The sequence below is a fragment of the Pelophylax lessonae genome, assembly GCF_965119305.1.
Source record: "Pelophylax lessonae genome assembly, chromosome: 9".
NCBI lineage: Eukaryota > Metazoa > Chordata > Amphibia > Anura > Ranidae > Pelophylax > Pelophylax lessonae.
Window position 1 is genome coordinate 255,004,363 of NC_138776.1, and position 14,502 is coordinate 255,018,864.

The 14,502-nt window shown below is 46.6% G+C and overlaps 1 protein-coding gene across 1 annotated transcript; it reads right to left on the reverse strand.

Annotated features, from left to right (window-relative positions):
* Positions 1-587: 587 nt before the first annotated feature.
* LOC309564381 (uncharacterized protein) lies at positions 588-6,095 on the reverse strand (the record flags this gene model as incomplete). Its single annotated transcript, XM_082269008.1, has 5 exons — positions 588-1,813; positions 3,831-3,909; positions 4,010-4,171; positions 5,406-5,513; positions 5,940-6,095. 5 exons carry the CDS (start codon positions 6,093-6,095, stop codon positions 696-698), a joined length of 1,623 nt encoding a protein of 540 aa, XP_082125134.1. The 3' UTR covers positions 588-695.
* Positions 6,096-14,502: the final 8,407 nt, after the last annotated feature.

Here is a 14,502-nt window from a genome sequence, read left to right on the forward strand (position 1 = left end):
CTATAAATCTAAATGTTATTAAAGCCCACAAATCAGGGTTCTGTCAGAGAAGTAGCACATATACTGTTTCATTAAAGGTTTTTCAACAGGAGTATACTGACCTCAATGGTTTTACCACCCATAAATCAGGCTTCTGTTAGAGACGTTGCACATATACTGTTTCATTGAAGGTATTTCAACATGAATGTATAAACCTCAATGTTAGTAACGCCCACAAATCGGGCTCCTGTCAGAGAAGGAACACAGATACTGTTTCATTGAAGGTATTTCAACAGGAATGTATAAACCTCACTGTTTGTAACGTCCACAAATCGGGCTTCTGTCAGGGAAGCAACACACACTGTTTTATTGAAGTTATTTTGACAGGAAAGTATAAACCTGTCATAAATTTTTTAATGCTCATGAGAGTTCTAATTTAAAGAGAAGTGAATGCTGTATATGGGGAAGTGGCTGAAGTACCCATATACATTAAAAAAAATGTTTTTTACACCTTTGTTGCATGCAGCCAAATCAAGGGCCTGATATCCTAAGAAATTATATGTACATGCCCATTTCCCTTTACTCCAAAAGTAAACACTGACATGGCATTAAATGTGGCAAAATGTATTTGCCCCCTCACTGAAATAAAGTTTTTGGAAAAAGTTTTTTTTTTCCAAACGTTACATACAGGAGTTAAGTGGCTGTTTTAACAGCATTTAATCAGGTAAATCGTCCACTGAGTGGGCAGCCAGGTGCTTGATCAGGAGGTCCTTCCGGATAAAACTTTTGCCGCACTCATTGCAGCAAAATGGTTTCTCTTCCGAGTGTGTGGCTTGGTGACGCACCAGCTGCAGTTTGTCAGTAAACCGTCGTGCACACGAGTCACATGAAAAAGGTTTCTCCCCGGTGTGCGTCCGCTGGTGCGCAAGGAGCACAGAGCGCTGGTTGAAGGACTTGCTACAGACTGAGCAGCCAAAGGGTTTCTGCCCTGTGTGGATTCGCTGGTGCTTGGCGAGGTTTGACTTTGACGTATAACCTTTGCCACACTGGGGGCACAAGATCAGCTGCGACCCACTGTGAACGGCTTGGTGCGAGGTGAGGTAGTGCTTCTCTCGAAAGCGCTTGCCGCACTCTAGGCAATAGTAGGGTTTTTCACCGGTGTGAATTTTTTGGTGCTTGGCGAGGTTGGATTTGCTGGTGAAATTTTTCCCGCACTGCGGGCAATCGAACAGCGGTGACCCACGGTGGTGGCTCTGGTGTTTGAAAAGTTCAGAGCGACAGCTGAAGATTTCTGGACACTCGGGGCACTTATAGGTCTTGGCATTGGGTATGGTTGGAGAAGATATGGGGTTGCTCTGTGCTATAAAACCTTCAATCTCTGTGTCTGAGGGAGGCTGACTATTTATGTTGTCACAGTCTACCCCTGTTGGTCCATTTTCATGGGATGGAGGAATTCCTTCGGGTGTTGAGTTTTCAGCTTTGTCAAGATGGTCTTCTTCAAGTCCTTCCCTATTGTCCCACGGATTCAGCTCGTCCTTAATTGGAACCATGGTGATTTCTAGGTCCTCAAAATCATCAGCTGAGGCCTCTGTCCCTACATCACGAAGTTCCGGACCACATGAACTTAATTGATGGCCTTCGAATTTTCCGGTGTCCATGCCTGGAGAGAAATCTTTCTGTTGACCACTCTGTTGTGATAATTTCGATTCTTCATGCTGTTCCAGTAATTTAGCTCCTCGGTAGGGTCGGTTAATGCATTCACTCTGCTCTTGAACATTAGGTTGCTTAATCTGAATGCGCGGTCCCTCCGCCCTATGTCTGCTCTTGGGATTATCTGTGGAAAGGAAATAAAGACCAGTTAGAGGGAAATATCCAGACATACAAAAACTTGGTTATAAGCAGTCATGACAACACCTAGTCCTGGAACCACCTAAAGTTTCACCATAGACGCCACATTGTCCGTTCCGGCAGACAAATTCTTAAATAGTTTGTGAGGAAAAGCCAAAAATAATATCTCAGAATTCTGACCTAGTATCTCAGAGCTCTGAGTCCGCTCAGGCTATAGTCATGAGGTGGTCTCCTAAATTTTCTTTAGTTCTAAATGTGGGGGGGACAGAAAGCCACTAGAACAGTGGTCTCCAAACTTGGTGGCCAGATGCAGCCCTTTGCCTGCTTTTACCTGGCGCTTTGGGGCACATTTTTCATCCACTGATACTAACAATGGGACATAATTCCCCCCACTGACACCAATGAAGGGGCAAAATTCCTTCCAACGACACCAACAATGGGGCCCAATGACACCAACAATGGGGCACAATACCTCCCAATGGCACCAATGATGGGACACAATTCCTCCCAATGGCACCAATGATGGGACACAATTCCTCTCAATTACAATGGGGTCCAATAACACTAATGACAAGGCACAATTCCTCTCTATGACACCAACAATGGAAAAGAACAGGCGCCACTGTAGTAAGCCAAGACATTATTGCATAACAAACATGATATAGTAACTCACATGAGGGATAGCTTTAGTCCATGTTCCGTGTAGTGGTAGTTCCTAGGATGTAGTCTCCAGTGTTCCGGCCGTCCTGCAGCCAGGAAATGACGTTCCAGGAAGCTAAGCCAGGAAGCTGAGCCACGGAGCTGGTTAAACCGGAAGCCGCAATGGAGCGCAGGCTAACCGGAAGTGACGTAACGCGTTTCGGAGCGTGCGTACTCGGCTCCTTCTTCAGACGTACCACTACACGGAACATGGACTAAAGCTATCCCTCATGTGAGTTACTATATCATGTTTGTTATGCAATAAAGTCTTGGCTTACTACAGTGGCGCCTGTTCTTTTCTATTACTGCCAGCGGGATTTCCTGTTTTTTGACCGCCAGTGCTGCCCTGAACGTTGGCTATTATTGGAAAGTCTGGAAGCACCCATTGGTCATCTGTCTGTGTTTCTGGTGGACACTTCTTCTGGTAATTAGCGCCCAACACCCATCTCCATGACACCAACAATGGGGCACAATTCCTCCCAATGACACCAAAGATGGGGCACAATTCCTCTCAATTACAATGGGGTCCAATAACACTAATGACAAGGCACAATTCCGCTCCATGACACCAACAATGAGGCACAATTCCTCCCAATGACACCAATGATGGAAAACAAATCCTCCCAATGACACCAAAGATGGGGCACAATTCCTCTCAATTACAATGGGGTCCAATAACACTAATGACAAGGCACAATTCCTCTCCATGACACCAACAATGGGGCACAATTCCTCCCAATGACACCAATGATGGAAAACAAATCCTCCCAATAACACCAAAGATAGGGCACAATTCCTCTCAATCACAATGGGGTCCAATAACACTAATGACAAGGCACAATTCCTCTCCATGACACCAACAATGAGGCACAATTCCTCCCAATGACACCAATAATGGGGCACAGGTCCTCCTAATGACACCAACAATGGGACATTGTTTATTCCCACTGATGTCAGGACCTTCTCAACTCCCAATGGCCACAGTATGCCCCCCCCCCCCCCCCATAAGTCTGAAGGACAGTAAACTGGCCCCTTCTTAGTTTGGAGACCCCTGTGCTAGAGGATGCAAAACCATTTGCCTGGGGATGGGACCAACTCCAAATAGAGGTAGATAAAATGATAACATTGATTTATTGGGAACATCAAAGAAGAAGAAGAGTTGTATTCCATATAAGGAACTTGGTCTTCAAGCTACTCTGTGGAAGCTGCCTATGAACGTTGAGGGGAGAAGCAAGGGTAGACAATTTCCTTTCTTTAACCAAAGAAATGTCTCTAGCAAGAGACGACAAGGACAACCTTCTTACCCAGCGAGGCTGAGGGTTGCTGTTCCCCGATCACCACATCTTCACAAAGATCCTCGTGACCTTCTAAACAACCCAAAACCTGCAAAGAGGAACAGACACTGAGGATCTGACACCATATAGGGAAACTGCTAACCCGTCTCTCTCTGCCCCTGGACAACATCATTCTCGGCACGGCTCACCTCTCCTGTCAGCAGATGAATAATGTTGTTGGCAACATGGAGAATCTTCTTGACATTTCTCGTCTCCGGTGGAGGTGGAAGATTCTTGTTGGGGCCCTGGGTCCTACTCCATGCACTGGATACACAGGGGCGGCTGATGGATTTCCCCACAATGATGTATTCCTATGCATCCAGACAACGTTACATGTTACTAATTGCGGCCTGTAACATTCCCGGAATCCTCCTCACCTCTCCGGTCAGGTTTGTGTTTTATTAATAGAGATAAGAGTGATGTCATGTGACCTCCCAGAATCCTCCTCACCTCTCCAGTCAGCTCTGTGTTTTATTAATAGAGATAATTGTGATGTCATGTGACCTCCCAGAATCCTCCTCACCTCTCCGGTCAGGTCTGAGTTTTATTAATAGAGATAAGTGTGATGTCATGTGACCTCCCAGAATCCTCCTCACCTCTCCAGTCAGCTCTGTGTTTTATTAATAGAGATAATTGTGATGTCATGTGACCTCCCAGAATCCTCCTCACCTCTCCGGTCAGGTCTGTGTTTTATTAATAGAGATAAGAGTGATGTCATGTGACCTCCCAGAATCCTCCTCACCTCTCCGGTCAGGTCTGTGTTTTATTAATAGAGATAAGAATGATGTCATGTGACCTCCCAGAATCCTCCTCACCTCTCTGGTCAGGTCTGTGTTTTATTAATAGGGATAAGTGTGATGTCATGTGACCTCCCAGAATCCTCCTCACCTCTCCAGTCAGCTCTGTGTTTTATTAATAGAGATAAGAGTGATGTCATGTGACCTCCCAGAATCCTCCTCACCTCTCCAGTCAGGTCTGTGTTTTATTAATAGAGATAATTGTGATGTCATGTGACCTCCCAGAATCCTCCTCACCTCTCCGGTCAGGTCTGTGTTTTATTAATAGAGATAAGAGTGATGTCATGTGACCTCCCAGAATCCTCCTCACCTCTCCGGTCAGGTCTGTGTTTTATTAATAGAGATAAGAATGATGTCATGTGACCTCCCAGAATCCTCCTCACCTCTCTGGTCAGGTCTGTGTTTTATTAATAGGGATAAGAGTGATGTCATGAGACCTCCCAGAATCCTCCTCGCCTCTCTGGTCAGGTCTGTGTTTTATTAATAGGGATAAGAGTGATGTCATGTGACCTCCCAGAATCCTCCTCTCCTCTCCGGTCAGCCCTGTATTTTATTAATAGAGATAAGAGTGATGTCATGTGACCTCCCAGAATCCTCCTCACCTCTCCGGTCAGATCTGTGTTTTATTAATAGAGATAATTGTGATGTCATGTGACCTCCCAGAATCCTCCTCACCTCTCCGGTCAGGTTTGTGTTTTATTAATAGAGATAAGAGTGATGTCATGTGACCTCCCAGAATCCTCCTCACCTCTCCGGTCAGCAGGTGAATGACCTCCAGCGTCAGGCTTAGCATCCTCTCTGTAAAGTTCTTCTTGTCCATCTCTAGGATGTCGGAGGGCGTTGGCGGGTTCTCCACCTGCACAGAAACATCAGAGAACGGTTACGGTAAAACCAAATTTTACAAACCAGGTAAACATCTCTTCATATCAGACTTCGGATTGTTTCGGGAACTCCTCTATTTGCACAATGAAGAAACATATGCATATCTCCTCCTGAGAGGTGCACTCTGGAAAATGGCGGAACGGGAATTGGGGCCGCATGTGGCCCCAGATGGTCGAATTGTGACCTCCCACATTGTGGCCCCTCCTAATAACCAGGATTATTTATTATAGTGGCCCTGCCAATCATCTATTCACCCCTTTACTCCCCCCTGTGTACACCCCTATAAGGATCTAACAGTCTTTATATAAAACCCTTAATAAAAAAAAACAAAAGTCAACTAACATTTATATTTTAGGAGACAGAAAACCGAGATCTTACATGAAAACCTCACTCTACTCACTTCCTTGGCTGCAGTGCACCGGAAATGGCAGCACAAAACAAAACAGACAGCTGAATAGTGCAATGAATGGAGGAAGCTATATGTCACATGATAGCCCTGCGCTTCACCGGACTTCCGGGTTTTGCGTACCAGCTGGCTTCCTGCTTGTGCTGCCATTCCGAAGCTGACCAGCAGATGGCAGGGCAGCACCATAAATAGAATTAGGCTTCTCTGTAACGCTGATTCTGGGTTCCTTTACTGCCATCTAGTGTTCAATCTGCAAATTGCAGGCAAAATTATAATATCGTGCTGATTTTTACCATAATAAGTGGATTATTTGATAAAGCTGAACTACAGGTATGATCTTAAAATGTTACCAAACCCAGGACAGTACATTCACTATATCTGCTCTCCCACAGTACGCAGAACATGGAAATGCAATTATTTTACTAAATATAAACTGCTAAATTATTATTATTATCCACTTCTGGACCGGGCGTATTTCTGACACTTGTTGTTTACAAGTTAAAATAATTTTTTTTTGCTAGAAGACTACTTAGAACCCCCAAACATTATATATATATATATATATATATATATATATATATATATATATATATATACAGTATATATATATATATATATATAATTTAGCAGAGACCCTAAAGAATAAAACGGAGATCGTTGCAATATTTTTTTTTTATCACACCGTATTTGCGCAGCGGTCTTACAATTTTTTTACACAATTTTTTTGGAAACAAATTCACTTTTTTAAAATTAAAAAATAAGAACACAGTAAAGTTAGCCCAATTGTTTTCTATACAGTAATGTGAAAGATAATGTTACGCTGAGTAAATAGATTACCCAACATGTCATGCTTCAAAATTGCGCACGCTCGTGGAATGGCAACAAACATTGGTACTTAAAAATCCCCATAGGCGACACTTTAAAAATTTCTACAGGTTACCAGTTTTAATTGCATTACTTACTGTACATTAAAACAGTTTGGACCAATGTAAGTATGCATAATTCATACCTGAGACAATGCAGGTGAAGACGGAAATCGCTGTAGTAGGTCGGAGTTACTATAGATATAGCCACTATCTTGGGTGTAGGGATGAGCTCAGGCATGTTCAGATCCTAGTCTGAACCCACCAGGAAAATGTCACCTGTACTTGGCCAGTCATTGATGGCCTAAACATTCCCTTCCACCTGCCTATCAACACTTTTTTCTGTAACTGTACACGGAGCCTTGCATGCGCAGCTCAGTGTAAATTCTTGGCACCATTCTGTGCTGGGACGTAGATCCCTCCAATGTGCAGGAGTTATGCTATCCCAGATGGCTGAGGACTCCAAACCCAGAAGAAGTGAGGTGGAGATGGAAGCACCAACCATGGAGAATAGCAGGGACAGCACGGTGCTGGAAGGTATCGCTGTGCCAGGTAAGTTCACCATAATGTGCAAATATCATACACATGTCAAACTTTCCTGTTCCTTAGGCCAGCAGCCCCCCAATCTCCCCGGCACCAGGGACAGGCTGAGCAGAAGACAACCCCTTCCACGGACCAGGGGGTTAGTGGTTGCAGCCTGTCACTCTGGAGGGGGGGGGATGTTGATAGGCCCGGGACAAGGGGTGGGCAGGAGGGTCGGCATGCCATGGACGTATTAGTTTATTGCAGGGATGTGGGCGCCCTAACCCTAAGAGAAGAGAGAGCACCAGTTTGGTATCTGTGCCCTGGGAGCTGGCTGGCCTTGTCCCAGCACTGGATGTTGGAGGTGCAGCCTGTCATCTTGGGGAAAGGGGGGGGGGAGTGAAGACTGGGTCTCACCGGTGTTTTGAGGTCCTGTCCCTGGCCCGGCTCCCCTTTTTTGGGACCACAGAGAGGGAATAAGAGAGGGCCCCCCTGATGGTTACCCCCTAAGGGTAGCAGTGCAGGTTGTGTTGGCTGGTTGTGCCTGCCATGCAGTCCGGCTCCCAGCAGGCCATAGACCAGCTTCAGTCCACAGCCCGGGGACCCCTGCTTTAGGCCATGTGTAAGTTCTTTAGACATCTTCTTTTTACTTAGGAAAAGCTCAGCTTTGGCTTGGCCTGCTCAAGCTTGGGCATATCTGCTGAGGGTGGGACATTCCCCACACTGCAGGAAGGAGATGCTTGTGACATAACTGATCTAAAAATGGCCACTGTGGGTTTATGTCATTGACTTAATATGGCCATTTAACCATATTAGGTCAATGATGTCACATGCATCTTGCCCCTTTGTGTACATGCAACTTCCGAGCAAGGAATGTCCTGGCTGCAGATGATTGGCCCTGCACCTGCCTTACGGGTTCAGCTGAATCCAAGCTCATCCCTGGTTAGCACTTATGTCTTCAGCACTGGGGTCCTTGGGCCAGGACACTACCTGCATGGTGCTTTTGTCTTCCCTTGTGTAGGTTTCCTTCAGGTACACCAGTTTTCTGCCACATTGCATGGAATTGTGGGTAGGTTTCCTGGCTCTTGTCAAAACTGGCCCTGGTATGTGTGTACAGATTGGCTCTGTCCATGTGTTATTACCTACCTCATAAAACAAGTTGCCAAGAAAAAAAACTCTATGGAGAAGGCTTTCAAGCATACCAGACATGGTGCCAAGAATTGGATACGACTGACTATATATTATAAGTCTATCCATGCTAACACAGGCTTCCTTTTGTTGTGCAGGGTCCCAGGAGCCCTAGATCAGTGGTCACCAACCTTTCGATCCTCACAGCCTACATTTGAATCCCAAGGACCACTAACATGAATTTAATATGCCTTATACATACAATGCCCTGGCTCTGTGCCCCCTTTCCCTGGATCGCACTGCTGCCTTATACACACAATGCTCTGGCTCTCTACCCCTGGATCACACTGCTGCCTTATACACACAATGCTCCGGATCTCTGCCCCCTCCCCCTGATCACACTGCTGCCTTATACACACAATGCTCCAGCTCTCTGCCCCCCCCCCCCCTGGTTCACACTGCTGCCTTCTCTACACAATGATCCGGCTCTCTGCCCCCTCCCCCTGGATCACACTGCTGCCTTCTATACACAATGCTCCGGCTCTCTGCCCCCTCCCCCTGGATCACACTGCTGCCATATACACACAATGTTCCAACTCTCTGCCCGCTTCCCCTGGATCACACTGCCGCCTTATACACACAATTCTCTAGCACTCTGCCCCCCGATCACACTGCTGCCTTATAAACACAATGCTAAGGCTCTCTGCCCCCCCCCCCCTGGATCACACTGCTGCCTTATACACACAATGCTCCAGCTCTCTGCCCCCTCCCCCTGGATCACACTGCTGCCTTTTACACACAATGCTCCGGCTCTCTGCCCCCCCCAGATTACACTGCTACCTTAAACACACAATGTCCTTGCTCTCTGCCCCCCCCCGATCACACTGCTGCCTTATACACACAATGTTTTCCTGCTCTCTGCCCCCTCCCCCCAGATCCCACTGCTGCCTTATACACACAATGCTCCGGCTCTCTGCCCCCCTCCCCCTGGATCACACTGCTGCCTTATACAAACAGTGCTCCGGCTCTCTGCCCCCTCCCTCGGTATAACACTGCTGCCTTATACACACAATGCTCCGGCTCTCTGCCCCCTCCCCCTGGATCACACTGCTGCCTTATACACACAATGTTCCAGCACTCTGCCCCCTTCCCCCAGATCACACTGCTGCCTTATACACACAATTCTCTGGCACTCTGCCCCCCCCCCCCCGATCACACTGCTGCCTTATAAACACAATGCTAAGGCTCTCTGCCCCCTCCCCTTGGATCACACTGCTGCCTTATACACACAATGCTCTGGCTCTCTGCCCCCTCTCCTTGGATCACACTGCTGCCTTATACACACAATGCTCCGGCTCTCTGCCCCCCTCCCCCTGGATCACACTGCTGCCTTATACAAACAGTGCTCCGGCTCTCTGCCCCCTCCCTCGGTATAACACTGCTGCCTTATACACACAATGCTCCGGCTCTCTGCCCCCTCCCCCTGGATCACACTGCTGCCTTATACACACAATGTTCCAGCTCTCAGCCCCCTTCCCCCGGATCACACTGCTGCCTTATACACACAATTCTCTGGCACTCTGCCCCCCCCCCCCGATAACACTGCTGCCTTATAAACACAATGCTAAGGCTCTCTGCCCCCTCCCCTTGGATCACACTGCTGCCTTATATACACAATGCTCTGGCTCTCTGCCCCCTCCCCTTGGATCACACTGCTGCCTTATACACACAATGCTCCGGCTCTCTGCCCCCCTCCCCCTGGATCACACTGCTGCCTTATACAAACAGTGCTCCGGCTCTCTGCCCCCTCCCTCGGTATAACACTGCTGCCTTATGCACACAATGTTTTCCGGCTCTCTGCCCCCTCCTCCCAGATCCCACTGCTGTCTTATACACACAATGCTCCGGCTCTCTGCATCACACTACTGCCTTACACAGATTCACCATTGGATCTTACCTCCTTATCCAGCCATGTGCTCAAGCTCCATGCCCCCTTCCAGTCTGTGTTTAGCGCTGCCATTGGAAGTCTTCTCAACTCCTGCTCTCTGTGCTACTCCTGGTGCCTCCCTCTGAGTTCACAGGAACCGGAACTACAGAGGAGGCATTGGCTACCATTTGTACGCTGACAGTATTGACTGTTAGTGAGCATTGAGAACAACACTGAAAACATTTGGCAGGATACTTCCGCCACAAGGTTTGTGGCAGAACCCCTGAGGACCACCGATATTTTCCTGTGAACCATCAGTGGTCCACATACCACTAGTTGGCAACCGCTGCCCTAGACCACCAGGCCGCTCCAACATGCAATGTACAGGTACATCGATTCGTGGGAAGTGGTTAACTGATGACATAATTGGTTGTTAGGATGCCAGTGTCTAGAAAGTCGTAAAGGTGCATAATGAGAACCTGTGGCTTTGTACAAATAAAAGGCAGGTTTGATTCACCTGCTAACTTGTATACAATTATTGATAATTTTTTAGGCATTTTGCCAAGGCACCATGGTTGAAAAAGGCTGGTATACGTGGTGAACTGGTAATGAAAAATGTGTCCCTCAGGCTTCAAGGAAAAGCAATTGCGTGTCCACTGCTGTGAGTGCCGGACAGGGAAGGCGCATGTCTTGGCTCCAAGCAACCATAAGGCACAAAATACACGATATTATCAAAAGTATTTGGACGCCTGCCTTTACACGCACATGAACTTTAATGGCATCCCAGTCTTTGTCCGTAGGGTTCAATATTGAGTTGGGCCACCCTTTGCAGCTATAACAGCTTAAACTCTTCTGGGAAGGCTGTCCACAATGTTCAGCAGTGTGTCTATGGGAATGTTTGACCATTCTTCCAGAAGCGCGTGCGAGGTCAGGCACTGATGTTGGACAAGGCCTGGCTCACAGTCTCTGCTCTAATTCATCCCAAAGGTGTTCTATCGGGTTGAAGTCAGGACTCTGTGTAGGCCAGTGGAGTTCCTCCACCCCAAACTCGCTCATCCATGTCTCTATGGACCTTGCTTTGTGCACTGGTGCGCAGTCATGTTGGAACAGGAAGGGGCCATCCCCAAACTGTTCCCACAAAGTTGAAAGCATGAAATTGTCCAAAATGTCTTGGTATGCTGACGACTTAAGAGTTCCCTTCACTGGAACTAAGGGAGACAAGCCCAACCCCTGAAAAACAACCCCACACTATAATCCCCCCTCCACCAAATGATTTGCACCAGTGCACTAAGCAAAGTCCATAAAGACATGGATGAGCAAGTTTTGGGTGGAGGAACTTGTCTTGCCTACACAGAGTCCTGTCCTCAACCCAATAGAACACATTTGGGATAAATTAGAGCAGAGACTGTGAGCCAGGCCTTTCCTTCCAACATCAGTGCCTGACCTCACAAATGCGCTTCTGAAAGAATGGTCAAACATTCCCATAGACACACTCCTAAACCTTGTGGACAGCCTTCCCAGAAGAGTTGAAGCTGTTATAGATACAAAGGGTGGGCCAACTCAATATTGAACCCTACGGACTAAGACTGGGATGCCATTAAAGTTCATGTGCGTGTAAAGGCAGGCGTCCCAATACTTTTGGTAATATAGTGTATGTCCCATGAAGCAGCACATCAATGCGGACCCACTGGTATCAAAATAAATGGCAGTCTCAGCCTGGGCTCCTGCCCCCAACATGTTTTGGTCTGTCCTTCAGATCCTAATTATGATCCCCACGATTAAGCTCTGAAGGGCAGGTTGAATCACGTTGGGGTGGTGCCCAGGCTGAGACTACCATTCACTCCGATACCAGCGGGTTTGTATTGATGTGCGGCTTCATGGGTCATAACTGATCACATGTGCAGCATCAGGGCAGTTGCAGACCAAACGGAGGCTAAAGATGGCAGCTTCCTTGGCAGAAAACGACGGGAGGGTTTAGTTCCGTTTTCAAAAATAACATATTGACGAGGGGATGGGTGAACAAAGGAAGGCAAAAAAAAAGATTTGACTTTAGTAACCAAGAATAAAAGAAAATAAAAAAACACTCCACCCATAAAGGATAAAATTTACTTTATTTTTCACAATGCAATCTCCAGTATATCCAGTTTATTCTAAGGAGTAGTCCTAAATTTAAGAATTATCTACAGTAGACGCTTTTAAAGCTTTCCGTTCAGTCTAAAAGAGCACCTGTCAGGTTCAGTGATCGGATCAATACGATTCAAGACATTTTCCAGTAGACTTTGATGCCTTTTTATGAACGGTTGATATTTTAAAACCATTAAAACGTGTAACTGTTACTCTACGTCAGGGGTCTCCAAACTATGGACCTCCAGTTGTTCAGGAACTACAATTCCCATCAGGTCTGTGAATGTCAAGAGTTTTACAATGCCTCATGGGACGTGAAGTTCTGCAACAGCTGAAGGGCCGTAGTTTGGAGATCCCTGGTCTACATGGTTGATCATGTTGATGTAGTTCCTCATACCTACTTATGGACTTTCTATGGATTCATGGCTGAAGCCCTCATCCTTCATTTAAAGAGGTTGTAAACCCATAAAATTTTTTATTTTTTTTCAACCTGAAAGAGAAACAAGTAATGAGCTAGTATGCATCGCATTCTAGCTCATTATGGAATACTTACCTTAGAACGAGCCCCTTCCGTGCCCCCCGCTTACCTGTATGACGGGCGACATGTTCAGTCGCCCGTCTTCCAGGATCGCGGCATCCGGCCATCTGATTGGGCGGAGCCGCAGTGACATCACTCCCGCACGCGCGCGGGAGTCGACGGTCACGGCACTGGGCTCTGAAGGAACAGCACCAGCGGCCGTTCCTTCAGAGCGCATGCGCCAGTGATGTCACTGGCCGCATGTAAGGTAAATATCTCCTAAACGGTACATGTTTAGGAGATATTTACAGTACCTATAGGTAAGCCTTATCATAGGCTTACCTATAGGTAAAAGTTGCAGAGGAGGGTTTACTTCCTTTTTAAGTTCTTGTCCCCATTGTTTGTACACTGACTAGGATAACAGTTCTATATTGTACTTGATTTTCGTACCCTATAATGTCCTATTATTTGAAATCTTAATAAAAAGATTGAAACAGAAAATGTGTAACTACTAAAGCCAATAATGGATATTCTCATAGACACCTCTTGCTATGGAAATGTTCAGCCAGACTTCCGGCCAAGTTGGACTTAGGATGTTCATTTTAGAATACTCCATTTTAGGATCCTCCACAACGGTCTTCCTCCTACATCCTACAATTTGGCAAAGCAACCTTCTCCCTGCTACAAGTCTTTTCAGGTTCCATAAATGCCAGAGGAGAGACCCCCCCCCAAACACACATCACCAAATTTTGCATTAGCTCCTCCTGCTGTCACGTTAATTTTCTGTAACCGGTTTTATTATTGAATTTGCTTGAATTGGAAAAAAAGGCTCTTTTGCAAAAATTGCACTTTAATTGCAGGACTAAAAAATGGCTAATGGGAGAAGGAGAAGAAGGAGTTCGTTTGGGCCAAATAGGCTAAACTAAGGGTTCAATATAAAAATTTGTTGTCAGTTTAAGCAAACTGACATCATATGAAGATCAAAAACTCATGCCTTTGATCTGTAGACAAATGTTAAAGCAGAACTTCACCCTGAAATATAAGTTGCCTCCTCTCAACCCCTCTTCCCCCTTCTGTTCATACAGAGTGCACTTTTTTCTATGAAAATACATCGGGCCTGCCCCCCTTTGAACTTCACTCCTCTAGGGGAAAGACGTACATTATGCCCAGTGTGCAAAGTCCTTCTTTGAAAAAGAAGAAGGGGGGGGGGGGCGGGCCTAGTGCCGCGTCATCGTGACTTCACCTGAGAAGAAGATGGCAGTGTGGGACTGAACAGGTGCAGAATTCGGAGAGGATTTTGCAGGACCCCACTGAGCGGATGAGTATCTGAAAGCAGGCCTCGACAAAACCCAGGCGCCAGGCCACAATGGAGACTGTAAATCGCATCATCGTGACTTCACCTGAGAAGAAGATGGCAGTGTGGGACTGAACAGGTGCAGAATTCGGAGAGGATTTTGCAGGACCCCACTGAGCAGA